The sequence below is a fragment of the Apiospora phragmitis genome (genome assembly GCF_038363925.1).
Source record: "Apiospora phragmitis strain CBS 135458 chromosome Unknown utg000002l:1.0-5516284.0:1.0-5523493.0, whole genome shotgun sequence".
Taxonomy (NCBI): Eukaryota; Fungi; Ascomycota; class Sordariomycetes; order Amphisphaeriales; family Apiosporaceae; genus Apiospora; species Apiospora phragmitis.
In genome coordinates, this window is record NW_027117400.1 from 3,122,339 (window position 1) to 3,146,340 (window position 24,002).

Consider the following 24,002-nt stretch of genomic DNA (forward strand, 5'->3'; position numbering starts at 1 on the left):
CTACACGTCAGCACCGACAACCAAAACCCCGTTGCCGTTCTTCCATATTCCCGATGTTTGTCAAGGGAGATCGCTGCGTATTCATCGCTGTTTGCTGAGATGACCGAATCACGTCAGAACTCACCTTGGGATGCCGAATGCGAGAGACCTCCAAGTCTTCGGGAGTCGCTGCTAGTTGCCCCCTCCCGATCATCTCGTATCGCAGGGTATATATACACATTCAGTTTAGGGACGCATTCGCCAAGTCCTTCACCGCTCGAGAGGATTCGGCACCTTGACTCTGTGGTTCACAAACGCCACATGCAATCGATCAGCTGACCCGCCAGACACCGATCATCCGTCCTTGCGAGGCTCTGGAGACCAACGTTAAGGCTACGCTCCCCCGGTGCCTCTTATGTCGGGCATTATGAGCTGGGAGACTTGTGTGGCTCTTAATATCGAGAGTGGCCTCTTCATCTATCATAAGAACTGACCCTTTGAATCTGGCCTTGGAAACTTGGACTGTGATATCGTGATGTGCCCAGGCCAAGGTAGGGTATTTTCAGTTGCTTTTCCCGAATTACTTACTGTTGGCGAAAGTTAGTTGAGCGTTCCACGCTAGGTCTCGTGGCCATTCACGCTCTTGCAATGGCAAAGAAGATGTCCTAATCCCTGTTGGAGTCTATCTTTATACAAAACATCCCATTGCCTAGAAACTCAATCAGGTCTCTCATGAAACCCGTCCGATACTAATTTTCTCGAGTCCATATTCTGTGCTAGTCAATTCCTTTACAACTTCACTCGGTGTTCCTTCCACGGTCTGCTAGCACCCCGGTGTCGCCGTCCCATCTACTGCAGCCTCGGTCTAGTGATTCCCAGTCTTTGCAGCTCCTAATACGTGGAGCGAGAGGACTGCCCAAAGTTGTGTGGATAGCCGCGCTGAGATGTTAGAAACCGTCTCATATCCGGACTGAGGAAAGCTGGAGCACTATGTCAAGCTTCCTGTGGAATATCATGGTTTGACTTCATGCCAACACACGCCTTCCGCGCTGCCACTTTTCTAAGTCCCTGTCTTTCAAGCACAAATGTACCCTGGCACCTCACCACGGTAGGCAAATATGAATGGAGTCGACAGTTTCTGGCAAAACGAAGTCACTACTGATGATAGCGACTTGAAAAGGGAGTGATATGGCTCAATTCGTACATGAACACAACCGTAGGCCGCCCGGCCTTAAAACGGTATCAATTGATACGAAAGGGATCTATCCTGGCGCAAAACATGTGAAATCAATATCCAACTTGATATACAACAGACTGGTATCGATGTTATAAGCCGTATTTTACATCTCCTGCCATGGAACAAGCGATACGGGCTTATACATAACATAGACTCGATATGTCAAACGAGGGCGTCGCTAGTCGCAGGGCAGCGTCTCAGCCGGCTACGAGGATCGCCAGCAATGAACTTATCATATGGTACGTTTCATCCAACCGGAAAATTTAAGAAGTCCGAATGTGCACTTTTCGACGGACGTCCAGCCGCAGTCACAGGCTCTTCTATAAATCGTAGCTTACCTATCTGCCAACCAGGCTGGACAGAAACCTGGACATTTTAACTAGCGAAAAGAAGAGATCGAGAAGCCGTCCCGAGAAGCCAATAACACAACAGTGTCGCGAGCTAGCCATGGGTGGCATCATGCACACTTACTTCGACAGTCTTGGCAGAGTGTTTGTTTTCGCACTTCAGAGCCTGAATGTTCCTGAAAAAATACCCAGCCGGGCTTTCCAAATCCCAGAACTTGAATCAAGCTGTCTCCTCGTGCTGCCGTCGCGTGTCTCCGTCGAGCTCAAGGCCCAACAGGACTACATCATCACGATACGGCAACTTTGGGCCGCTCACCACGGCCTGGCCATAACCAACGAATTGCCAGAGTCCGTGTTATCTAGACACTTTTTATTGCTCATATTACGGCAGATGTACCGCCGTCTCGGGCCAGAGTTGTGACTACGCCAGCACATACAGATGCACAACATTGCCATCCGGATTGTCGGGGTCGACGACAGGAATCACCTGCTTCACTTCATACTATACGATACCCGTCGATAATGTGGATTGCTGGCCTCCTTGTTCCACACCACGGACTTCAGGGACCAGCACCGTATCTGTATACATCCCGTTAGTGCACGTGTCCGGATAGGGGTTCTACTCACCGGGGCTCCAGTGCCCTGAAGGCTACTATTCTGCCTGTATAGCAACGTACGGTAATCCGACGGTTGGTTTTCTTCCTCAATTTGAATTGACGACTGGGGAAACGGAGATACGGGTACACGCAAGAAAGGAAGGGGTGATAATAATAACTTAGTCCTAATACAAATCTGCAAGTCACATCTGTATCCACCGAGATTTTGCGCAGCCCTTTTTCTGATAGTCCTGGACAAGCGGCTTCTTCCTTTGATCTTCACTTCTGTAAAGGCGTGGGAGCTGCCTCCCCCTAGATGCGCGACCCTAATGCGTCAATAAAAGCCATGTGCTCGTAAGCCCGTTCGAAATCTGCTGGCCCGATATGGTGCTTTACTATAGAAATGACATTTCCGACGTCCGCGCTGCTTTATTGGCGGCGTTCAAAATGAAGAAGGAATTTAACCACTTTTGGGTCGTCTGTATTCTCTTAAAGATATATACACTATAACACACATATATAAATGATCTTCCGTAGATCATGAGTTCTAAATCTTCTTTTCCGCAGTGGGATCGGGGTAAGACTCCCGAGTCTGTACGGGCTCCATGCCCTCCACTTTACCATTCAACAGGCCGTCGACATCGACCTGGGGTCCTACGTAGTGTTTCCTGCCATCGAAGAACCAGGTTGTGACGGCGATCAGAATCATGACGCCGAACGCAGCGACGGCATAGTTCATGTTGTCCGGAGTGACCGGGGTCTCGGGTGGGAACACGAAGAGCACCGTGGTGAGAATAGTCCACGCAATGCCAACCTGATTGTGAAGGATTAGTACTAAAGCCGCATTCATTTACCAAGAAGGGTTGGAAGATAACTCACAAGGTTCAGTACCCAACCAACAGGTTCCGGCAACTTGAAGGCCCGCGTGGCGGGCAACATCTTGCGACCCCGAAGCACGTTGATAGTGGGTGGGATGGCGTACGTGACGCCGAGAGCCACGACCGAGGCAGCGGTAATGGCGTTGAAGGTGCTGGAAGAACCCAAGAAGACGCAACCGAAGATAATGTCCCAAGCCGCCGTCCACAGCAGCGCGTTCAGGGGCACATCCAGCTTAGGGTGGACTTTAGAGAAGATGTGACTAAAGGGCAAACCCCTGTCTCGAGCAAAGGCGTAGCTCATTCGACCACTAGTAGCCATGAGCGAGACACTGGTGAAGACCATACAGACCAGAGGGAACATCAGCAGACAGATGCTACCGGCCGGGCTCTTGGTCGCATCCATGAAGATTTGGAGCAGCGGACCGGCAGCGGAATCAATAACGGTGTCGATGTTGTTGACGCAGAAGAGCAAGCAGGAGAGGAAAACCCAGCCCGTAAACATGCCGATTCCAATGGCGTATAACATGATCCGGGGCCCCTGAATTTGGGGTTGAGGGATCTCCTCGATCATGTGGGCAACGCCGTCGAAGCCGGTCAAGGCGAAGGCTCCCTGCAAAAGACCCAGGAGCCAAGCAAGTCCGTCGGGCCAGCCAACTTCGTTAATGAAGCTACCATAGACGAATTTGGCGCTCTGGTAATTGGGCGCAGCACATGCCAGGATCGTGATGCTGATGATGACGAAGCCGGATAAGGACCATAAGAAGGCCGCCTTGGTGAACAGAGGCAGGAATCTCGTGCCGAACGCATTGATGAAGAGCGCGATGAGCGTGAAGGCGATGTAGATCAGGAACTGGTGCCAGGCCTTTTCCTCGTAGTCGGGGTGCATCAAGGAGATGATGTTGAGAATGAAGGTGCTGCCCAGCAGGCCGCCGGTGGCCGTCAGGGCGACCCAGCCGGAGACGTTGATCCAGCCGGTCACGTAGCTAATGCCGCGGCTCCATTTCTTCCAGGAGATGATGGCGACCCAGTGATATTGGCCGCCGGCTGTCGGGTAGGCGGACAGGAATTCGGCCAGCGAGGCCGCGAGGCAGAGGTTGCACAAGCCGGCGACCATCAGGCCCCAGATGACGGCGCTGGGACCTCCGGACGGTAGGGCGAGGGCGATGGAGGCGGCTAGAGCGGTCCAGGTGTTGAGAATGGCGAAGGCGAGACCAAGCATAGAGATCATGGAAAAGTTTCGTTTTAGCTCTTGCTTGTGGCCCATTTGCTCCAAGATGGTGGAATCGTCGGTGGTGGCGCCAAGAACGCCAGCAGAGGCTTGGGGGCCGTCCATGGTGGGCTTGGTGCCGGGAATATACTCCCCGGGACAGTAGTCTTTCGAGATAAGGTGTGTTTATAGGGATGAGAATAACGGGAAATGTATAATTAGATGGTAGGATGGACTGAGGTGGCTATGATCAGGCCTCAATTGTCAGATAATACTGCGTATGCCGACAGACAGCGAGGGTGTACTAATACTACAGAGAGAGGAAAAAAGTGAGGAACCTGACGGCCACCCTGACGGTGGGTTTGACAACCTTTTGAAAGCCCATGGTTAGTTTATTATTCAAGACGCCATCAATTTTCTCACTTGGGGGTGCCAGACAGCCGTCAACCGTCCAGCTTCGAGCGTCCAGTCAGTAGCTTGCGCTGTTCCGTAAAGCTCTTAGGCATTATCTTTAATCGCCTCCCCCGACCTGTCCGGTGGAGCCGGGCTAATGCACTAGGGTAGCGGTAGCGAGAGCTTGTTCTGCTCTTAGCGCCTCCAATAGTGGAAACACCAGCGTCATTTTCAGATCGGCCAATTTACGGCTGCTTTTCCCCAGGGTCTCCGCAAAACGTCTGGATATTTCAGTGACTAATGAAATGTTAGAGATAAGCAGGCAGCGATGAATTACTATTACGAATGTATCTGTTACGGCCTTGGCTTCTGCATAAAGATCGCCCTACTATTTACATACATACGTGCCAATTCGAAAGAGCATACTTGGTAGAGGTGGACACACGTGTTAGCATTAGTAGCAACGTTGGATAATTAATTACCTAACCCTTCTGCTTCTGACCATTCTGGCCCCCTGTTGTATGGATCGGAACATGCCCGACAACGACTCCCAACTAATAACCATGGACTACCGTGACTTCATCAAGCGCCTGGTGGTCCCTGCAGACTTCCAGCCACCCACCCGGCTTCAGCACGAGACCCTGGTGGCCACACCCCTGAGAAGGGAACACGTCCGAGAAGACTTGGCGGCCGTCAACGCCAGCCGCGACATCATCCACCAGACGCGGGGCGGCTCTTGGCCCGAGGAGGAGCTGACCGAGGAGTTCAACCGGCTGGACATGGCCTGGCACGAGCGCGAGTTCCGCGACCGCGACAGCTTCGCCTACGTCGTGCACGACGTCGCGCAAGACGGTAGTGGTGCCTACGTTGGCTGCTTCTACCTCTACCCCATGGGCTCCCGCACGCCGCTGTCGACGCCCGACCTCCTGGCCTACGATGTGGATGCCAGCTGGTGGGTGTCGGACGACGCGTACGAGCGCGGAAATTACGAGAGACTATACCGCGGCCTGCTTAGTTGGCTAGAAACGGCCTTCCCCTTCTTTTCCAAGCCGTACTTCTCCAACCGGGAAATCACTCAATGACTGAAGCCAAGCTGCTGGGAGCTGATCATCCAGAGCGCTGAGGTATTAGTGTGTGGGGTTTGGTGCTAGATATTCATTAGACCAGACTCCGATTGCGGCTCTCGGGTGTACTATGCAGATTCGGGCATGTCCATGCGAAGAGCTGAAGCCCTGGACGGATGGATGTGCGCGGGGGGTGCGCCCTACCAGGGGAAATTGTTGCATGCTACGTAGGTTGGGGTATAAACGGGTGGAGCGAAAGGTCCACATGGGCATCGCATGGAGAAGTTTGGGTTGCTGATAGTAATTCACCGAGCCTCTGTCCACCAATACAGAAATGGCCGAGGAAGGATTCGACGATAAGTTATCACGCTGGGACATTAACCTTAACAAACCACCTCTTGTCATATATTATACATCCACCTTAGCAATGAGCAAGATTGATAGTGGTTTGATGTTGGTTTCCTGTTAACATTACCTTGCACATAAAGAACACCTTTTCCACATGCACAGCCAGTGATGAAAACTTTAAGGAGCTATCTGGTTTCAGATCAAAGCTTTAAAAGCTTCAACCTCCCAGAGGCAGAGCCATTGATCTATCTCATTGCTTCACTTGCCTCGGCTGTATTTGTTAGGATCAGGGCTGTGCTCGTTGTTTGGAGTTCAAGTCAAATTCCAGCATACCTTTAATATTATCAACACAATAGCAGCGGTTTGGCACTATGTCGTTGATAGACAAGATGAGGAGTTTGTGCATCATTTCACTCAGCCTCTCAAAATGTCAGAGGCTGAAGTTGGGGTGTTGTGTAAAAGTCAACCTGCTTACCAGTATCTGTTTGCTGGAAATCATCTGATGTTTTCACGCAAGTAGGTACACATATCAGAAATTTGCATTCACTTAATCAAGTAGGTATCGATTGTTCGTTTCATGTAAATCACCTGTGAGAACGTGTAGATGGCGAAAGAAAACATCAAATTGAGGTCATTAATTCGTACCTTCTTGAAGTTGTATTGACTGACACCACATGCAATCAAGCTGTTGATTTGGTGCCCCTCAGTTGCCCATCTGAGCCAAAAGGTCAAGCAAGCAGCATTCACTTTTCATCAAGCTCACCTAAGCCGCTTCGCGTGCAAAAAAAAAAAACACAAGCGGCGACTTAATCCTACAATCCTACAAACAACGTTATTTCCCCTAAGATCGCCGACATGGAGCGATCTATTCCCAAGGTCATCGGTGTAGTCGACGAGTCGGGTACTGTGGTATGCGCCTACAGAAAGGACGAGAACAAGGACAAGACTTGGCGAGCAGTCGTAAGTCTTTTCAACATCCACCCCTCCTTGTGCGAGCGCAGTGTAAGTCGATGGCAACTAACCGAAAAGGTATTTCTTCCTGTTGTAGCCTCGAAAGAAGACATTGAGCAACTATGCAAAGGATGTCTTCGACATCTTCTTGCCCGCCGGCTACCCTCACAGCGTAACCCTGGATTACAAGCCATACCAGATCTATGTAAGTGAGCATAACTGCTACCCATTCAGCTAATTCACTTGTGCTTTCTTCGATTACTAATGTCGTCTTTGATTTCGCAGGACTCGCTCCAGGCTTTCTCTAGTTCGATTGCTGGAATGCTGTCAAACCGAGCCGTGCTACAGGGCATGGGGGTCGGCGATGCTGGCTCCTCGGCTACTGGCGCAGTCCTCCTCTCCGTCCTCCAGGACTCCACCGGCCGCCTGGCCACCATCCTTTTTGCCCATCGCTTTGGCCAGGCCATCGAGCCTGAGTGCAAGTTCTACCGGTTCGCGGCAGATCTGTTCAACGACACGGCCCTTCTTCTCGACGTCCTGACCCCTGTCCTCCCCACGTACCCCAAGATCATGGCCCTGTGTGCTACCGGCATCTTGCGATCCCTCTGCGGTGTGGCTGCCGGCGCCGCCAAAGCCAGCTTGAGCGCTCACTTCGCCAAGACCGGCAACCTCGCTGAGTTGAATGCCAAGGATGGTAGCCAGGAAACCGTCATTACCCTCATGGGCATGCTGGCAGGAAGCCTGTTTGTCCGTGTTGTGGAGGGACAGCTGGCTGTTTGGTGCTGGATGTTCATCTTGGTTGGCGTCCATCTCTGGACCAACTACCAAGCCGTCCGCTCTGTCCAGCTGCGCACCCTCAACCGACAGCGCGCCGGCATCGTCGTTGACGAGTACCTCCAAACCGGTATCATCCTCCGCCCCGACCAAGTGGCCCGCCGCGAGTTGATCCTGCTCTGGAAGGCCCCTCCCATCTGTTTCTGCCGAACACTTCCTCAGGAACTGCAGCTGAAGACTACTGATTTGGATTGTCTCCACACCCATTATTACTTCATCGCAAACCAAGGAACGCAACCGGAGAAGACCATCGTCCTCCGGGAAGGCGCGACACCACGAGACGCGTTGAGAGCATACATGGAGGCTTTGGCCGAGGGTGACGACAAGCTATGGTTCGATGAAGATCAGTTCTGGAAGGCACTGTCGAGCGCAGGATGGGCCGTCGATGGTGGTGCTGTAGAAACTGGCCCAGCTATGCGTCTGGCCATGGACTAGACCATATGCTCGACATGGGAAGAATTGGGGACTGGAGTAAACTAGGTTGATTTGAGATGCTGCATCATGATACCCATAACGCAAAATTCTGACTGCTTTTCTCTTCTGCAATGCGCAATTTTCGGCGGTGGCCAGAGTTTGTCTACACTTCTAAAGGCTGTTTACATGTGATCGTACACACAACCCATCTTACAATTTGACGTGAATCTCTACATGATGCCCAATCCGCGCATGGCGCGCATTTTGATGCCATCCCAACTATTCAGCTTAGGCCGGACATCCAGGTAGAAGGACAACTTGCTGTCACCGCCAGGGCGTCCGGCGTAGAAGTCGATTACGTACTCGATTTCCTTGCCGCAGCGGTCGACGACCCAGTCGTGCCGGTCGAAGGGCGACTGGTAGCCCAGTAACGTGTTGATGCGGGCCTTGGGCGACATCTTGGTACTCAGGCCGGAAAAGGAGTGTAACCGAGGCCCACCGCAGCTATAATACGCATAACCTGTTAGCAGCTACTTATTGAACTCTCCCTCTCTCTCCCAATGTAGGTTGCCCGCATCACATCTCCGCGACTTGGGAAATACCGATCGATTCGATTTTTTTGCGGCATCTTGGCTTGGGATTTTACGTACCTAGTCCCCTCGACCCAGGGCCCCTCCCACTTCTTGATCTCGGCCCAGGCCCGCTCGTTGACGGCGTTGTGGATCGGCACCACGGTGCGCATGTCGGCCGACTGCGGGTCGTGCCCTTTGCGCTTCATGGCCTCGAAGAACATCTTTTCGGAGGGGTACACCCAGTTGCCCGTCACGGCGTCGGCGCCCGTCTCTTGCTCCTGGTTCGCGGGCCTGCTGCCGTGACTTGTCGCATTGGCACTGGTATTGGGGGTGGCGGGCGTAAGAGAAGAAGGAGGCATGGAGGAGGCGCGCGGGATGGTCGAGATCTCGCGGCCGGTGTCGAGGATGCCGCCGGTTCTGGGGGGTGTTTGCGATTGTTGCTGTTTGGGCGTAGTAGAACTGCCGGAGGAGGAGCCGAAGGATGGGAGCCAGGATGTTAGGGAACTGGACCAGGAGGAGGATGGTTGTGTGGGGGTTTGCTGAGGCACTTGTTGTGCAGAGGTCGACGGCAGCGGGCGTGTGGAGGCGGGTGCTGGCGCGGATGCTGTTGCGTTGCGTGCGTGCTCCAGCCAGGCTTCGCGCGCCTTGTGGTCGACGGGGCAGCTCTCGTCGGCAGCTGTCGTGGGTGGGTGTTTCGGCGGTAATTGCGACTGCGGCGACTGCGATTGCGATTGTGAGTCGGCGGCGGCGGCGCGGGCTTGCGATAACCAGGCCTCGCGGCTTTTGTGGTCAACCGGGCATGTTTCCGGGGCTGCTGCGGAAGACGACGAGGACATGGCGCTGGTGGTGGATGGTGTTTCTCTTTCCGGCCCAGAGGAACAAGGGTTGGTATTGCTGCGATCAGCTGCTTTGCGCTGTAGGAAGACTTGATCTAAAAGACCTTGCAGCATATTCTAGAGCAAAAAAGTAATCGTCTGGTCTTCGGTCAGTTTCGTCACTACACTGGGCGCAAGCTAGAGCCGGGACGGAGCTAGGAGAATCATCGGGGCGCCGGCTGAAAAACAACTTTGGACTTTTTACAGTGGACAGAGACAGATAGCAGGGGGGGGTTCTTTATCTGGACTTTTTAGAGCCTAACGAAGGAACCGGACAGCCAGTAAAAAGCAGAGGACGGGTGGCCCCGCTGGGTTAGGGTAGTTTACAGTTCCTATCGATCTCAAGGCGGAGTTGTATCTAATGCAGACGTGCATTAAGAGCTGCTTTGGATTCTATACAAAGCACTGACGTCGGTATATGTAGCCCGTTATAATTCTGCAAGACCCATACTACATGTAATAACGTATGCTTGGAACCCCTTGGGAGATTTTGCAGTTGTTCATAAGGAGTACATCTCGCTGAATACTACAAACCAAAAGGATTCCGAGAGTGGCGTACATGTTAGACGGACCCAACCTCAGATGCTATGTATACGTTTAGTGCCAAAAACACAGTGTCGGTGTGGTTTCTCGTATTAGTTGGGTTCAAGTGCAAATCATGTCGATGAGTCTCCCCGCCACAATTCGTTATATTGTCACATTGGGGTCTATGACTTTCATTAAAATCGACAACTCTAGATAGGGGGCATTCTTATGCGCTTGTAGAAACAGGCTTGCCATTCTCCGAAACCAGGTACACATCGGTCTTCTGAGGGCCTTCACCGACACCGGTCATGATGACCCGGCTGACACCAGACGTTATCGTGCTGGCAACGGTCTCGTCGAACTGCACGCTGGACTTGAGTCCCTTGGCACCGTCCTTCCACCCGTCGAGCTTCTCCAACAAGGGGTAGAACGCCCCGAGGACCAGGTCCTTGTTCTCCTCCAGGTAGTACACGACGGCGTTCGGGCCGGCGTCGAAGGTGTACGCGGCGACCGTCTTGCCGGCGGCGGCGTTGATGACCTCGACGGCGCGCACGGCGGCCCGCGAGACGTCGTTCATGTAGAAGATGGGCGGGTAGGTGTCGGCGCAGGTGGCGTGGAACGAGTTGGAGTCGCGCATGGTGACCTCGGCGAAGGCGGCGAAGTCGCGCGCGGCCACGGCGTCCTCCATGCGCTTCATGTTGGCCGGCACGACGTCGGTAATGCGCTGCTGGAACAGGCCCGACGTCGCGACGGTCTGCTGCATGCCGCTGGTGGAGCTGACGCCCTTCTTGGCGGCCGACGCGACCAGGATGAGCGCGCGCATCTCGGGCCAGTGCGCGGCCGGCGCCACCTCGACGGCCTGCGAGTCCAGGCCGTCCGCCTGGCTGCCCATCTGCCACGCCACGTACCCGCCGAACAGGCTGCGGCACGCCGAGCCGCTGCCCTGGCGCGCGATGAGCGACAGCTCGGTCGGCGACGAGGGGAGCTCATAGAGATCGGCTATGGCGCGGACGAGGGCGGCGAAGCCGGCGGCGGATGAGGCCAGCCCCGCGGCGGTCGGGAAGTTGTTCTCGGAGACGAGGAGGAGGCGCATGGCGGACAGTTTGGGCAGCGAGGCGTCCTTCGACTCGAGGGCGGCGCGGCGGGTGCGCAGCTCGCGCAGGCAGGCCTGGGTGCGCGCGCCGGTGAGGTCGGAGGGCTCGCCGTTCAGCAGCAGGACGTCATCCTGGAAGGCGGCCGAGCACGAGGCCGTGGTCAGGGTGCGCAGGTCGGCCTGCGACAGGGTGACGGAGAGGGACGAGTTGGTGGGGAGGTTCAGCTTGGCGTCTCGCTTGCCCCAGTACTTGACCACGGCAATGTTGACGGGTGCCGTGGTGCTGGCGCGGTAGACCTTGGTATCAGCCATCTTTTTGAATTGTGTCGAATGGGAATCGAAGGGGGGTATCACAGCTAATGCAATTCAAGACTCGAGAACAAAGCGACGGGAAAAGGGTTTTGGGGAGGGAGGGGGACCACTAAGCTTATGGCAGCAGGACCCCGACTCACGATGATTTGGGGGTAGAGCGGTCAAATGAATGGTGGTGGGGCCGTGGGTCCAATCGTGGGGTAATTCTTCACTGAAATCAATTGCACTTTATATTTTCCAGGGGGGTCGTTCATACTTTAGGTCGCCGATAGTGATAGTGCTTAGTCGGGGTCCGACCTTCAGAAAATATTCAGCAATTTGAAGTCGGGTCCCGTTCCTGTGCCACGTTGATGCAGGTGATCGCTTACTGGTTGGTTTTCCATAGTCGTCCGTAACCACCATCACAACTTTGTTTCTGTCTACTTGTAGCTGGCATATACTCTTTCCTTCAGCTTACGGACTCGTGTCTGTTTCGTCCTTGATTAAGGCCGAGCACTATACTACTACCGTGCATGACTCGTCGGGTTCAGTGACCTGCTCACTCACCAGGTGTACTAGATGTAGCTACAGAACTAATGACGCATCACAGATCACTACATCACGAACCACAAGCTGGGAAGATTTTATGTTGAAGTTTCATTGATGCAAGTCCTGCCTGAAGCTGTGAAAACCAACAGAGTCCTTGGAAAATAAGTGCAAAGTACTTTGCTCCCGAGCTCCATATCCTCCATAATCCCGTATCCTGATCCCAATCCCAAACGCCAGCAGGGCCCTATTGTCAACCAGCAAGAAACCCAAGATAGCAAGCACAGATACCGCCTCAACTCCCCCATATAGCAGCAAGTGCTATTCCCCGGCTATCTGATAAAGACCATTGGTCTTTTGGGTTGGTTGCTCATCTTGGTCGACTGCTTGCCCATCATTTCCATCATTTCCTTCCGCGAGTATACCTTTGGTGGAAGCTTCTGGCCCAGCTCGCGCATTGGATAACTGTCGAACTTGCAGCGTGCCTGGGACAGACCGCGGAGGATGGTTCGACATTCCTTTGCCCAAGTTGTCTGGTTGGTACGAGTGGCGGTATGTTCTGATGAGAACTCTTTGATGCCAACTCGTTGCCACAGGGACTCTCGGGTCTTCGCCAGGACCCTCTGCATGCTTTCGGGGCCGCAGCTGTCTCGGCTGAAGCGCTCTGCGGCTATGGAAAAGTTGGCCAAGATGAGCAGGTAGTTCACCATCGATTCCTGGTAGATGGGACCGCTGTTCTGATGATGGAGAAAGCAGAAAGCCATGGCGTAGCTGGCGTCTTCTGCCCCGAGGAAGATCTCGTAAGGCAGCCTGTTCATTTGCGTCAGGTAAGATTTGGAGCCATTGAGAGTGCTAGACTCGTAAGCGAAACGCTCTTGGTATCGATCTGCCTCTGCTGATGGCCACTCTTTGTTTTCTTGCTGTAGGTCATCATCGTTGATGCGGTTCAGAAGCTGAGAGTGGTTGGGCAGAGTGATGAGCTTAGAGGGCATGCTCTGGCCGAAGAGAAGGCCTGCCGAGCCGTGGTGCCCCTGTTGTCGATCTCTAGTATCTTGAACTGGACGAGGAGATGGTGTCTGCGGATCGAGACTTTGGGTTGACAGTTGTTCCCGACGCCTCCGGTGCTCAAGTCTGCTTGCTGAAACGACCCGAGGTTCGGCGAAGAACCCGCCGTATCTACTCCCCTCAGGCACGTGGGTGTTTCCCACGGAAGCGTGAAGCTCTACAAGAGATGGTCGGATAGTTTCCCGTACCGACCGCATATATTCTTCCCAGTCCCGAAACTTGTCAACGGGCTGGGGCTTTGTGATTTCCACGTTGCCGATAGAAATTGATTTGATAGATGACTTGGCCTTCCCCGACCGATACTGAATTTCTGGCGATCTTTGCACGGCTCGGACCATCAACTCAGGGATGCCGTAGCCAATGTTGGCTTCTGCGTGTCCGGGTTGGGCGAAGGAGTAGTTCAAGCCCGAGTCCGGAAGGAGGGCGAAGGTCTTGTTGGGGTTCAGCCTGCTCCAACGACAGTGGTCTTCGCTGGAGGCCAGCTTTTCATCGACGCCCTCCGTGAGGGCGGCCCAGCAGGCCTTGGTGGCGTCGCCTTGAGACTGGGAGAAGAGCTCGAAGGCATGGGGGCCCAGGAGCTGGTCGATCTGATTGATGACGTCCTCACGGAGCTCATCGAAGTGGTGGTTAACCATGCCGTCAGGCTGGACGATGCGGCAGATGCCGTCGTAGTGGGCGTTGAGAAAGTCCAAGAAGTCGACGAGAGGGCCGCCCCGGAGGAATAGGCGTCTCTCAGAGATGGGACGCCCATTGAAGATTGAGTGAGTGGTAGCCGGTCCCCGCAGGGGAAAACGACTGGGCACGCGAAGTTGCAAGAGTGGTGGCAGATGATCCTTGGAAAATGGAAGCCATCTTGACAACAAGAGTAATTGTTGAATTGAAGTTGAAGTTGTTGTAGAAGATGATGCCGGATAGAGGCAATAATGTGTGAAGAAGTCTGATCTCGAGATGAGTATCAGAGTGACGATCATGTCGTGCCTTGAGTGAAGCAAGGTCACTGCAGAGTGGTCGAGTTGAAGACTCTGTTTTGGGTAGTGAAGAGAGTATGTTTGGTCTCAAGAGATATGAGTATCAGAATGAAGAATGGAGATGATACTGTGTGCCTTGAGTAAAGGTAATGACAGTAGAAGTGTTCAAGTAGAAGTTTGAATGACCGTGGAAGTGGTGATTGGCTTCAGACAGGATCTCAGTAAGAAGTGGCAGTGAAAGGAGTGATGGTTCGTTTGGAAGAAAATGAATTAACAGGGAGGAATGGGAAGAGCTTTTATACCGTCCCAGAATTAAGATTCAGGTGCTTAGAACGAGGAAGTTCGACTCCGGGCCCAGAGTCCAGATGAAAAGCTTGACATGAAGAGATTTATACAGTATGTCTGCCTACGGTGGTACTGAGGGTTGATGCCTCAAAATGTGCGAATCCTGTACGGGCTGTGCCAGAGATGGAGTAGGGGGATGACCAACTGGCCCGAGGTACTAGAGGTTACCATGGTATGAGCAGATGGCCATGAGAACAGCCCCCATCTGAACCTCGTCTGGCAGAAACTCTACGTGTGACTGGATACGATGATACCTCTAGAATATTGAAAAGCTCGACGGGCACATGTTACATGGCCTGCAGAAAAACAGCCCGATGCTGTTTCATACAGATACCCCTTCACCTCACGTCACGTAAAGATAGCATCGTCTCGGTCATCTCAGCCGTGATGGTCTACGTGAAGTGTCAATGATCAAGGATACGTTCAATGAGAAAAGGAAATATCTTGATGTTGGGCCCGATGATGTTCGACGACGAGACAACAGCCATAATATGGTTCACCAGTTTATTGGTTATGAACTCTATTCAGATCTTCGGGCCTGGTATACCAAAACGTTATTCCCATGCAGTGGTTGAGGCTCCCCCGTTGTGGGCAATGGACATTGAGGCAACTGCTGAGTCCCAAAATTTGTTTGACAGTATTCTCATCAGAATTAGTATTATAACGCAAGACATACATTCGCCGTCTTTTTTCTTTTTCTATGGGACATCGATGCTGCGAGGCTTGACCTTCATCAATAGAAAAACCATCTCAATAAGCTCCGTTGTAAAAAAGGTACTCGCCCGTAGCAGTGTCATGCGTCAAATTCGTCTGTTTGACCTGTCCCCCCTTGAGGCTCCCGCTCTCGACCACGCCACCCAGAGCAGCAGCGGCGGCAACACCACCAAGTTCCGAAGAAGAAGATCGATGCAACGCGTTCTCGCCGTTGAGCAAAGTGAAGTTGGCGAGCGAGACCTCGTAGCCCTGGCGGATGCGGTTGGTGGGCACGCCGAAAAAGGAGGCGTTGATGGCGTCGTAGCCGATGCTCAGCTCGTAGTAGCCTCGGTAGTATAAGTCCTGCCACTGCAGCTCCGGGTTGGCGCCCGTGAGCCACGCCGACGCCGCGGCCGCGGCATCCATCGAGATGTTCTGGCCGAAGGGGCAGGGGGAGCTGACGGCGGAGCCGGCGAACTCGACGCCGACGGAGCCGGCGCCCGTGGCGGCGTCGTACGCGTGCTCGCCGAGCCAGACGAGGTCGCTGACCCAGGCGGCGTGCGAGTCGCCGGCCAGGAAGACGGTGTCGTTGATGCGGCCGTCGTACAGCGTCGCGAGCGTGCGGTTGCGGTTCGCCTGGTACCCGTCCCAGGCGTCCCCGTTGAAGGGGGTCGCGGCCCCGAGCGCGGCGGACTCGTTGACGCGGCTAAATACGATCTGGTTGCCCACGAGCCGCCAGGCGGCGCCGCGCGATGACGAGTCCCGCAGCCGGCGGTAGAACCAGGCCTCCTGCCGTGGCCCCATGAGGGACCGCCCCGCGTCCTGGGCGATCTGGGCCACGTACTCGGTGTTCCAGGACAAGTCCGTGATGGAGCGGTCGTACTGGCGTGTGTCGAGCATGAGCAGGTCGAACAGGTCGCCGAAGCTGAACTGGCGCCAGATGCGCAGGTTGTCGTCCATGTCCACTTGGCGGATGGGCATCCACTCGAAGTAGGCGCGTACGGCGTTCATCTTGCGCTGGTCCACAGATACCCCACCATCGCTGACAAAGGACTGCTCCGTGTTGTTGAGCCCGGATGCACCATCGCGGTAGGTATTATCCGATACCTCTGTTGTAGTCGTTAGCTCGGTTGAAGATGGGAAAAAGAAAGCGTTAGGATCTGGGGAGATGGTCTTACCGTGGTCATCCCATACGGGAATCCATGGGAAGTTCTGGTGGCTCGCCACCAAATCAAGATCTGTTCTGTAGGTGGCGATTCGCTTACGATAGTCGTATAGCCTAAAATCCACTGAATTAGAACACTACATAGAATATCAATGGGAGAGGCGTAGAGAAATAACTCACGAGTAGATCTGCTTGTGGGCAGGGAATACGCCCCATGGAGTCGCCCCAGCCATACTCACCATTGCCATACTCGTAGATGTAGTCACCCAGATGAACGACATAATCGACCGAGTCCTTTCTTACGGTATTACCATAAGCATTGAAGAAGCCAAACGCTGTTTGGGTTATTAGTTGCTACCACAGGTAAGGAGCTCATTTCTTTAGGGGACTCACGGGAATTGGAGCAAGAGTAGATTGCCAGCTTGATCGCAGTGGTGACTTTGTCCTTTACCGAAGGAATGGTCTTGGTTCGGCCGATAGGAGACGCGTTATTCGAATCGCACACGTTGAATTGGTAGTCTGCTCCTCTATAAGCTATGCTGCCACGAACTATCTCTAAGAAGATTAGAATTCACTCACAATAAGTCGTGAAAGACTTAAGTCGCTTCGCCTCGACCTTGACGGTCCAGTCGACATCCGAACTAGCTAACACCCTTCCCGAGTCGACCGCCTCTCCCTCGAGCTTCTCCGACGTGCCGATCTTCCAATCCACGCAAACGGGCGCATCGCTCTTCGCCACATAGGCCTCATTGTCGTGGTCATAGAGGGCGACGTATCCACTGACGGTTACGTTGCTCCGGTCGTTGTCGCTTCCGATGGGGGCGACGCGGGACCAGAGGATGACCGAGTCGTCGTACGGGTCGCCCGACGCCACCCCGTGCGTGAAGTTGAGCTTGGCCGCGTCCCAGGGCGAATTGGGAGTCGTCCGCCGGGCTACCTTGCTGATGGACACCCCCAGCGCGGGATGGTGCAGCGACGGCGAGTTGTAGTTCATGTTGCCGGTGAAAGCGGCCCCGCACAGGAGCGCGACATCTACTGAACGGACCATTTTTTCGAGACGGATGGCTGGCGATGAGTCTGGCCGCTGCTTGAGAAGGGTGTTGGCCGGCCTCCCATTATATAGGCCGGCCGGCCAGTCCTGTCGCGTTGTGTGGGCATGGTTTCCTCGTCATCGATGAACGATGACAATGGCAGCTAAGCAGATTGGGCAGGTGTCCCTGTAGATCTGCATCCAGGCTCTGTTTGGATGCATGCAGATACTTTTGAAAAGGTTGGCATGCTTGCTTTGGGCTATGATGTGATTTGGCCAACTGGAGAGCAACGCATGCAACCCCTGGAGGGTGTCACATCAATTCCATCACTTCGTCTGCCGGCCCGTACAATGCCAGATATGATAGTAGCTGACGGGATGCAGGAATTGGGCACGCTGTTCCTCGACGAGTTCTCGCTGTAGTACGTATGTATGAAAGAACCCAGCAAGTTACCGGTGTGTTGGTAAGGAGGTAGTAGTGGTATGTAGTGTTCATGGACCTGGCTGCCCCCCGATCGAAGGCTTCCACGGTGGAGCAGTGGCGGGAGACCAATCAACGGCGCGCATTTCAGCACGAGGTAATTCGACCGGCTCCTTCCCCAATCTTGACATCAACGCCAAGGATGATTAATGGCTGGGGCTCAGGGCTTTGATCAAATTGCCAGACAGGAAGCACGTGGTCTGAAAAGTATATGCCCGTTTCCTTGAGAAGTTCCTCGTCCAGATGATGTTGAGATGGGAAGGAGGCACTTTCGAGTCCAGAGCAACTAATCCCGCGTTAGCTTAAGCCCCGGGTTTCAACTTTCTGCCACGACCTAACTTACACATTCTTATGCTTACTTGTAGCATCTATCGTCTGCTAACTTCATCGTCCAATCACTCTGCCCACGCGAACCGCACCTCTTTTGCAAATAGTCGCGTGCGTGGGTTGTGCAGTCGAGATAGATGGAGTCTCCGTCATTGGCTGGCCATGGCTGGCCACTCCGCACTAGACACTCTTGATTCGAAGGGTTTGGGTCTGTGCCCAATAGAAAAAGTGTAGGTATTGGCATGGAATCTGCCAATCAACTCTGCCTACTTAATTTGTTAACCAGCGATCGCGTGGTACACGTGCATGTACATACTTCGCAGCCCATCGTACATATGTATCATACCAGATGAACCTTAGCAGAAGCTACACAGCCGAGGTCTCCCATTCGTCGTCGTTGAAGGAGACGGGTCCCATCTCATCGAACTTACCTTGTCTGCCTGCATGAAGATAGATCAATGGCTGGCTATGTGCTTCAGAGATGAGACAACCTTCGGTATGGACCAGCCTTTAACTGATTCTGGAAGGTAGGTAGCGACCGCTATCGGTGAACTCAATCGCTTCATCCGCTATCTTCCTACGATATCCTGCCGTTACCTACCCCATCCCTTACCCTCATCCTGAGCCTAGCATCAAATCTCCTTCTTGGTACAGCCTCCACTCATCTGAGTGGTAACCTCGCGCCGCAACCTAAAGAAAGAAATAGTTTCTATTTGCTCTTTGTCCCCTCGCTTCTGGCCTCATCCAGGCCATGGCGTCTATCGACAAGAAGTCGTCGCCGGACGGTGTTCCACGCGGCGATGCTGCTGCCAATGCCGACGTCGAGAAGCTGGGCTCGCCGCATGGCGACAACACATTGGCCATGGCCGATGGCGAGGATATCCTAGCCCTCCAAGACCTCGACCCAGCATTGAACATGAAGATGCATCTCGTCAACAATGTACGTCCTGCGCAAATGTGGCCGGCATGATAGGTATGGGGGGTTGACCATCATCTACCTATAGGCAATTGACGAAATTGGCTGGACTAATTACCACTGGAAGCTTTTCGTTCTCAATGGTTTTGGGTATGCGCCGCTTACACGATGGCGAGAGTACAAACACTGATCTCATCATTCCAGCTACGGCGTAGATTCCTTGATTTTGCTCCTGCAGTCAGTCATTTCCACTTATGCTTTCAAGGAATTCGGGGAGAAGGGATATTCAGCTGGCTTGACAATTTCCGTTTACGGTAGGCCACGCTCATCCCATTGTCACTTTTTCAAATCACTAGGGACAGAGGATACATGATATCATGTACCACAATAGCTGATGAGGATACTAGTTGGTATGCTCACTGGAGCCATCTTCTGGGGCATGAGTGCCGATATAATCGGACGTAAATGTAAGTGATTCTCCCAAAACAGAACCAAGGTGTCTGAATGTTCCACCATGCACTTGGTGAAAGCCTCAAGAGCTGGTGCTGACGGTACAAATCAGGGGCTTTCAACATATCTCTGTTCATATGCTCTTCAGCTGCCATTGTTGCTGGCGCTGCTCCAAACTGGCCATCGCTTGGCTTCTTCATTGCCCTGGTCGGGTTCGGCGGAGGTGGTAATCTGATTCTTGACACCACCATCTTCCTGGAGTACCTGCCCTCCAACAAGCAATGGGTATTGACCTTCATGGCTTGCTGGGGGGTCTGGGGCAAGCCATCACCGGTTTCATTGCCTGGGGCTTTCTTGGTTCGTACGCTCCTAACTTGAAGATCATGCCGTCTGCTTAACTTTGAACCTAGTTCCCGCTGAGTGGAACTGTGCTTCGGTCGATAACTGCCCAAAGGCATCGAACTGGGGCTGGCGTTACACCATGTTCACGGCTGGAGCCTTAGTCTTCGTCATGTCTGTATTGCGAATCACCGTCATCAGACTCAAGGAGACGCCCAAATATCTCCTGGGCATTGGAGAAGATGCGGAGCTCATCGAAGGATTGCAGGCCCTTGCAACCAAGTATAATCGGCCCTGCTCCTTGACCCTCGAAAAGCTGGAGGCATGTGGCACGATCCGATCGACGCATAGCAAGAACCGATCTTCTCTGGGCGAACTGGCCGTCCATCTAAGAGGCCTGTTTGGGACGAGGAAGATTGCCCTGTCCACCTGCTTAGTCTGGTTCAGTTGGACTCTGATAGGTTTGGCCTATCCATTATTCTACGTCTTTCTCAAGTACGGTATCCGATTCTATACTGCACAAGTGGCATGCTGACTTGTATATCTCTAGTCAATACCTGGAGAGCCGCGGAGCCACCAAGGGGGTTAGCACGTACGATACGTGGAGGAACTACGCCCTCACTAATGTGTCAGGCATTTTCGGCCCTGTGCTGGCGGGGTGGATGTGCAACCAAAAGCTCCTGGGACGCAAGTACACCATGGCCATCGGGGCCCTGGTCACCATGACGTTCTTCTTCGCGTATACCGCCGTGAGCACGCCGGCGCAAAACGTCGGGTTCAGTTGCGCCATTGGCTTCTGCCTCAACATCTACTACGGCACCTTGTACGCCTACACGCCCGAGGTACTGCCATCTGCGCACCGGGCGACTGGCAACGGCATCGCGGTCGCGTGCAATCGGGTGATGGGTATCATCTCTGCAGTGGTGGGGACTACCGCGAATACGGGCACCACGGCACCCATCTACGTCTGCGCGGCTCTGTTCGCCGGCTTGGCCATCATCAGCGTCATCTTCCCATTCGAGCCGTACGGACGCCGTAGCAGCTGAATGATGCCAAGCATTCCAAGGAGTTTGCTCGTGGAGGATTCATTCACGGGTGTTCCGGCATGACCAATCGAGGGCACCAATGCGTATGGTGCTGGCTCCTCCATCGAACTTGGTAAGTAAAGCCAGAACAGATACAGGGCAGCTTAGTGGATGGTGGATCATTTGCTTTTACGATTTTCTCATGCTACCCCCATATAGCACATAAGTGATAGGTGAGTTGAACAAATGATACCTATTAATCCATAAACCGTTGACATTGTGCGCTATTATGATCCGCCTACAAGCTGCATTAATTTACTCATTCAAGTACAAGAATGTGCCAATCCCGCTATCCCCTTTGAACGGATAATGGCCTTCTACTTGACCTTCTGGGGCGTCACATTGACAAGTGCAATCTCACGCCGCGTTGTCAAACTCGAATTTACTGCTTTTCTTCAACCACGTTTCAAGATCTTGCAGTTCTGGCTCCTGCCTCCGCAGAGCCTCGATATCAACTCCATACTAAAGGAATGTAGATTAGCTTCTAAATTGGCCTCAATTTGCAGTCACGCCTCATCTGAAAAGCATGGGCGGAAAGGAGAACATGGTGGACGGCGTGCGTTCTCTGTTGAAACTCACCCCTTTTTCCTCAAAGAAACGGAACATGGTGCCGACCTCCCCGATGGCCCACCGCACCCCCTTGCCCACAATCCACGGCGCCTGCGGCAGCTCCCTCTGGCCGCCGCCAACCCGGCGGAAGACGTCGCGCGCCTCCTCGAAGCGCAGCTCCTGGCCGGCGAGCCCAATAGCACGATTCGAACCCAGCGTGGCGTCGTCGGGCCCCGCCAGCAGCGCCTTGGCGCCGAAGAGCCCGATGTCGCGCACGCTGACCACCTGCAGCGGCCGCTCCGCCGGCATAGTCGCCCACATGCTCGCGAAGACGGGGCCGAACAGGGAGCCCGGGTTCAGGTTGTCCATGAAGGCCACGGGGCGGAGGATGGTGTACTTGATGGGTGAGGGGGAGGAGGAACACAGGTCGCGCAGCCGTAGCTCGATCTCGTGCTTCGACTTGAAGTGCGCGATCTCGGTCGGGTTCTCCCACGAGGCGGCGTCGCCGCCCCGGTCCACGGACGAGAAGACGATGTGCTGGATTTTTCTGGCAGAGGAGGAAGAAGAGAAAACGTGCTCGAGCAGTGGCAGCGCTTGTGCCTCTTCGTTGGGCGGTGTCGTGTAAAGGAAGACGGCGGTGATGTCCGGGTGCGCCGCGAAGATGGGCGCCGTGTCCTTGGTGTCGCCCTGCACCACGGTTAGGCCCAGGGCCGGGTACTTGGACGTCAGGGCCTGGGCCTTGTGCGAGTCCGTGGCGGAGCGCGTCAAGGCGAGGATCTTGGGAGGGGTGGCCTTGTTGTCGTTAGCCGATATGAGCTTGGATAGGGCGGCTAGGACGGCGCCGCCTTGTTGGCCGGTCGCGCCGACGATGAGGAAGGTGCGCGGGCTGCTGCTCATCTTGTTGCTGGTTTGGGGTGTATGTGGTTTCTCTGGTAAAAACCGAGATGTGTGGTGACAGGTCTCAGATCAGACCGAGCGATGCTGTGTGACTAGGTGAAGCGACTGGAGAGAAGGTAGCGGAGGACGGGACAGATTTAGCCCGCGGGCCGTCTCTAGCTGAAAAGTAATGAACGGCAGTTCTCCTGATTCTAGATGCCGATGGGGGACACCTGTCATGAGGTCATCCTGGCGTTTCCCCAAGGCCCGGTCCGGAGGTAGCGCCGTTGGTTCGGGACCGAAAACCAGAGAACATGTGGGGTATGCGTCCACGGTGTGACGGGGGCAGAGACGATCAACCAACCACCTACATCATCTTGCCTACTGTTTTAACCTTATTCAAGTGCCTATCGATGGCCGAGATGCCGGGTATTTGTTCAACCTGATTTCTCTTATTTCCTGGTTGTGTAAATGCCTTTGAAGGAGTAGTATGACCAACAAGTGATACGCAGCACACCAGAACGCCTCGAGATATACGGGGTATAAGCGATACAGTTCCAAGCATATGGATTTCAAATCATTTTAGATTTTATCATGGGCCGGGTACGCTTTTACGCCGACTACCTGAATCCTACCAGCCACCAGCTCGGGTTGTTGCTTGCTGGAGACTGACCAGGAACAAACGAGACGCACTCGTTCCCTTAGAGACAGGTGTCGCATTCAACACAAGCCACGTACCAAACTTTGTGGTACGCCGTCAAGTCCAGCACCGGTGTAGAGCCGTTCGTGGGAGCGGTATACTCTTTACAGCCGGGATGAACGAAGCTTGTGGGCGGTTGGAAGACACCAAGTTAGCCATCGGATATCGAAGGAGAGAAAGGCTTTGGAGAGTATGTGTTTTGATGCGAAGGGGGCCGGTCACGACTCACTCCCAGAACGTACACGACGTGCCCGCCTTTCCAATGAATAATGTGAGATGTCCGAGGAAGAAGGCCGGCAGCGTGTAGCAGTAGCGCGTATTGAACACATACCCTTCACACGTGCCGGTGAGGTTGATGCCGGTGCAGATCCCCTGTTATTTAGGTAAGCACGAATTATTCAGCTGTCGCCAGAGTGAGTGCGCACAGGACTGTTCGTTCTGGGACGGAGGCTTGAGGCCTGCGAAGAGGCCGCGGCGCTGGTCGAGAGACAGGCCAAGAACAATAACAATGCCGTAATCGACTTCATCATGGACTTGTAACGGGAATGGAGGTGCAAGATAGCTTGGTCTTCGAAAGCAGAGAAGTGACGAGTTCCCACCCAGCCGTTGGCAATTACTTGTTTACAAACTCGTATCGTCTGTCCTCTATTACAGCAACAGGCATGGAAGTTGAGGCCAACACAAGCACACTTGACAGACAGAGATATAGCACCATTGATTTGGGTGTGATTAATGTTGTTGTTATTTTACACATGTGTTATTATGACTCTTCCATCTTGGATAGAAGCCAGATTTCTTCTCATCATTCCTGAACAGAACCACTTGTCTCCAAAACCTTTCATCCAAATAACTCCATGAGCACA

General features: G+C 53.7%; 11 protein-coding genes across 11 annotated transcripts; 5 read left to right on the forward strand and 6 right to left on the reverse strand.

The window, feature by feature from the left end:
• Nucleotides 1-2,706: 2,706 nt before the first annotated feature.
• PG994_001763 (GABA permease GabA) lies at nt 2,707-4,370 on the reverse strand (the record flags this gene model as incomplete). The annotated part of the gene is made up of 2 exons (XM_066853172.1): nt 2,707-2,973; nt 3,039-4,370. The coding sequence occupies 2 exons, from the start codon at nt 4,368-4,370 to the stop codon at nt 2,707-2,709; spliced, it is 1,599 nt and encodes a 532-aa protein (XP_066721313.1).
• An 800-nt stretch (nt 4,371-5,170) lies between these two features.
• Nucleotides 5,171-5,719, forward strand: PG994_001764 (uncharacterized protein; the record flags this gene model as incomplete). The annotated part of the gene is made up of 1 exon (XM_066853173.1): nt 5,171-5,719. The coding sequence occupies one exon, from the start codon at nt 5,171-5,173 to the stop codon at nt 5,717-5,719; it is 549 nt and encodes a 182-aa protein (XP_066721314.1).
• Nucleotides 5,720-6,904: 1,185 nt separating this feature from the next.
• Nucleotides 6,905-8,269, forward strand: PG994_001765 (uncharacterized protein; the record flags this gene model as incomplete). The annotated part of the gene is made up of 3 exons (XM_066853174.1): nt 6,905-7,009; nt 7,098-7,205; nt 7,286-8,269. 3 exons carry the CDS (start codon nt 6,905-6,907, stop codon nt 8,267-8,269), a joined length of 1,197 nt encoding a protein of 398 aa, XP_066721315.1.
• A 209-nt stretch (nt 8,270-8,478) lies between these two features.
• PG994_001766 (Cytochrome c1 heme lyase) lies at nt 8,479-9,656 on the reverse strand (the record flags this gene model as incomplete). Its single annotated transcript, XM_066853175.1, has 2 exons — nt 8,479-8,752; nt 8,899-9,656. The coding sequence occupies 2 exons, from the start codon at nt 9,654-9,656 to the stop codon at nt 8,479-8,481; spliced, it is 1,032 nt and encodes a 343-aa protein (XP_066721316.1).
• Nucleotides 9,657-10,446: 790 nt separating this feature from the next.
• PG994_001767 (uncharacterized protein) lies at nt 10,447-11,625 on the reverse strand (the record flags this gene model as incomplete). The annotated part of the gene is made up of 1 exon (XM_066853176.1): nt 10,447-11,625. The coding sequence occupies one exon, from the start codon at nt 11,623-11,625 to the stop codon at nt 10,447-10,449; it is 1,179 nt and encodes a 392-aa protein (XP_066721317.1).
• An 857-nt stretch (nt 11,626-12,482) lies between these two features.
• PG994_001768 (uncharacterized protein) lies at nt 12,483-14,186 on the reverse strand (the record flags this gene model as incomplete). The annotated part of the gene is made up of 1 exon (XM_066853177.1): nt 12,483-14,186. One exon carries the CDS (start codon nt 14,184-14,186, stop codon nt 12,483-12,485), a length of 1,704 nt encoding a protein of 567 aa, XP_066721318.1.
• Nucleotides 14,187-15,278: 1,092 nt separating this feature from the next.
• PG994_001769 (uncharacterized protein) lies at nt 15,279-17,434 on the reverse strand (the record flags this gene model as incomplete). The annotated part of the gene is made up of 4 exons (XM_066853178.1): nt 15,279-16,523; nt 16,567-16,721; nt 16,780-16,905; nt 16,966-17,434. The coding sequence occupies 4 exons, from the start codon at nt 17,432-17,434 to the stop codon at nt 15,279-15,281; spliced, it is 1,995 nt and encodes a 664-aa protein (XP_066721319.1).
• Nucleotides 17,435-17,794: 360 nt separating this feature from the next.
• On the forward strand, nt 17,795-18,047 carry PG994_001770 (uncharacterized protein; the record flags this gene model as incomplete). The annotated part of the gene is made up of 2 exons (XM_066853179.1): nt 17,795-17,838; nt 17,906-18,047. 2 exons carry the CDS (start codon nt 17,795-17,797, stop codon nt 18,045-18,047), a joined length of 186 nt encoding a protein of 61 aa, XP_066721320.1.
• Nucleotides 18,048-18,975: 928 nt separating this feature from the next.
• On the forward strand, nt 18,976-20,975 carry PG994_001771 (major facilitator superfamily domain-containing protein; the record flags this gene model as incomplete). Its single annotated transcript, XM_066853180.1, is given in 7 exon segments — nt 18,976-19,164; nt 19,229-19,290; nt 19,345-19,454; nt 19,548-19,607; nt 19,703-19,951; nt 19,971-20,424; nt 20,480-20,975. The coding sequence occupies 7 exon segments, from the start codon at nt 18,976-18,978 to the stop codon at nt 20,973-20,975; spliced, it is 1,620 nt and encodes a 539-aa protein (XP_066721321.1).
• Nucleotides 20,976-21,371: 396 nt separating this feature from the next.
• On the reverse strand, nt 21,372-22,460 carry PG994_001772 (NmrA-like family protein; the record flags this gene model as incomplete). Its single annotated transcript, XM_066853181.1, has 2 exons — nt 21,372-21,476; nt 21,594-22,460. 2 exons carry the CDS (start codon nt 22,458-22,460, stop codon nt 21,372-21,374), a joined length of 972 nt encoding a protein of 323 aa, XP_066721322.1.
• Nucleotides 22,461-23,415: 955 nt separating this feature from the next.
• Nucleotides 23,416-23,679, forward strand: PG994_001773 (uncharacterized protein; the record flags this gene model as incomplete). The annotated part of the gene is made up of 2 exons (XM_066853182.1): nt 23,416-23,522; nt 23,589-23,679. 2 exons carry the CDS (start codon nt 23,416-23,418, stop codon nt 23,677-23,679), a joined length of 198 nt encoding a protein of 65 aa, XP_066721323.1.
• Between the last annotated feature and the right edge of the window lie 323 nt (nt 23,680-24,002).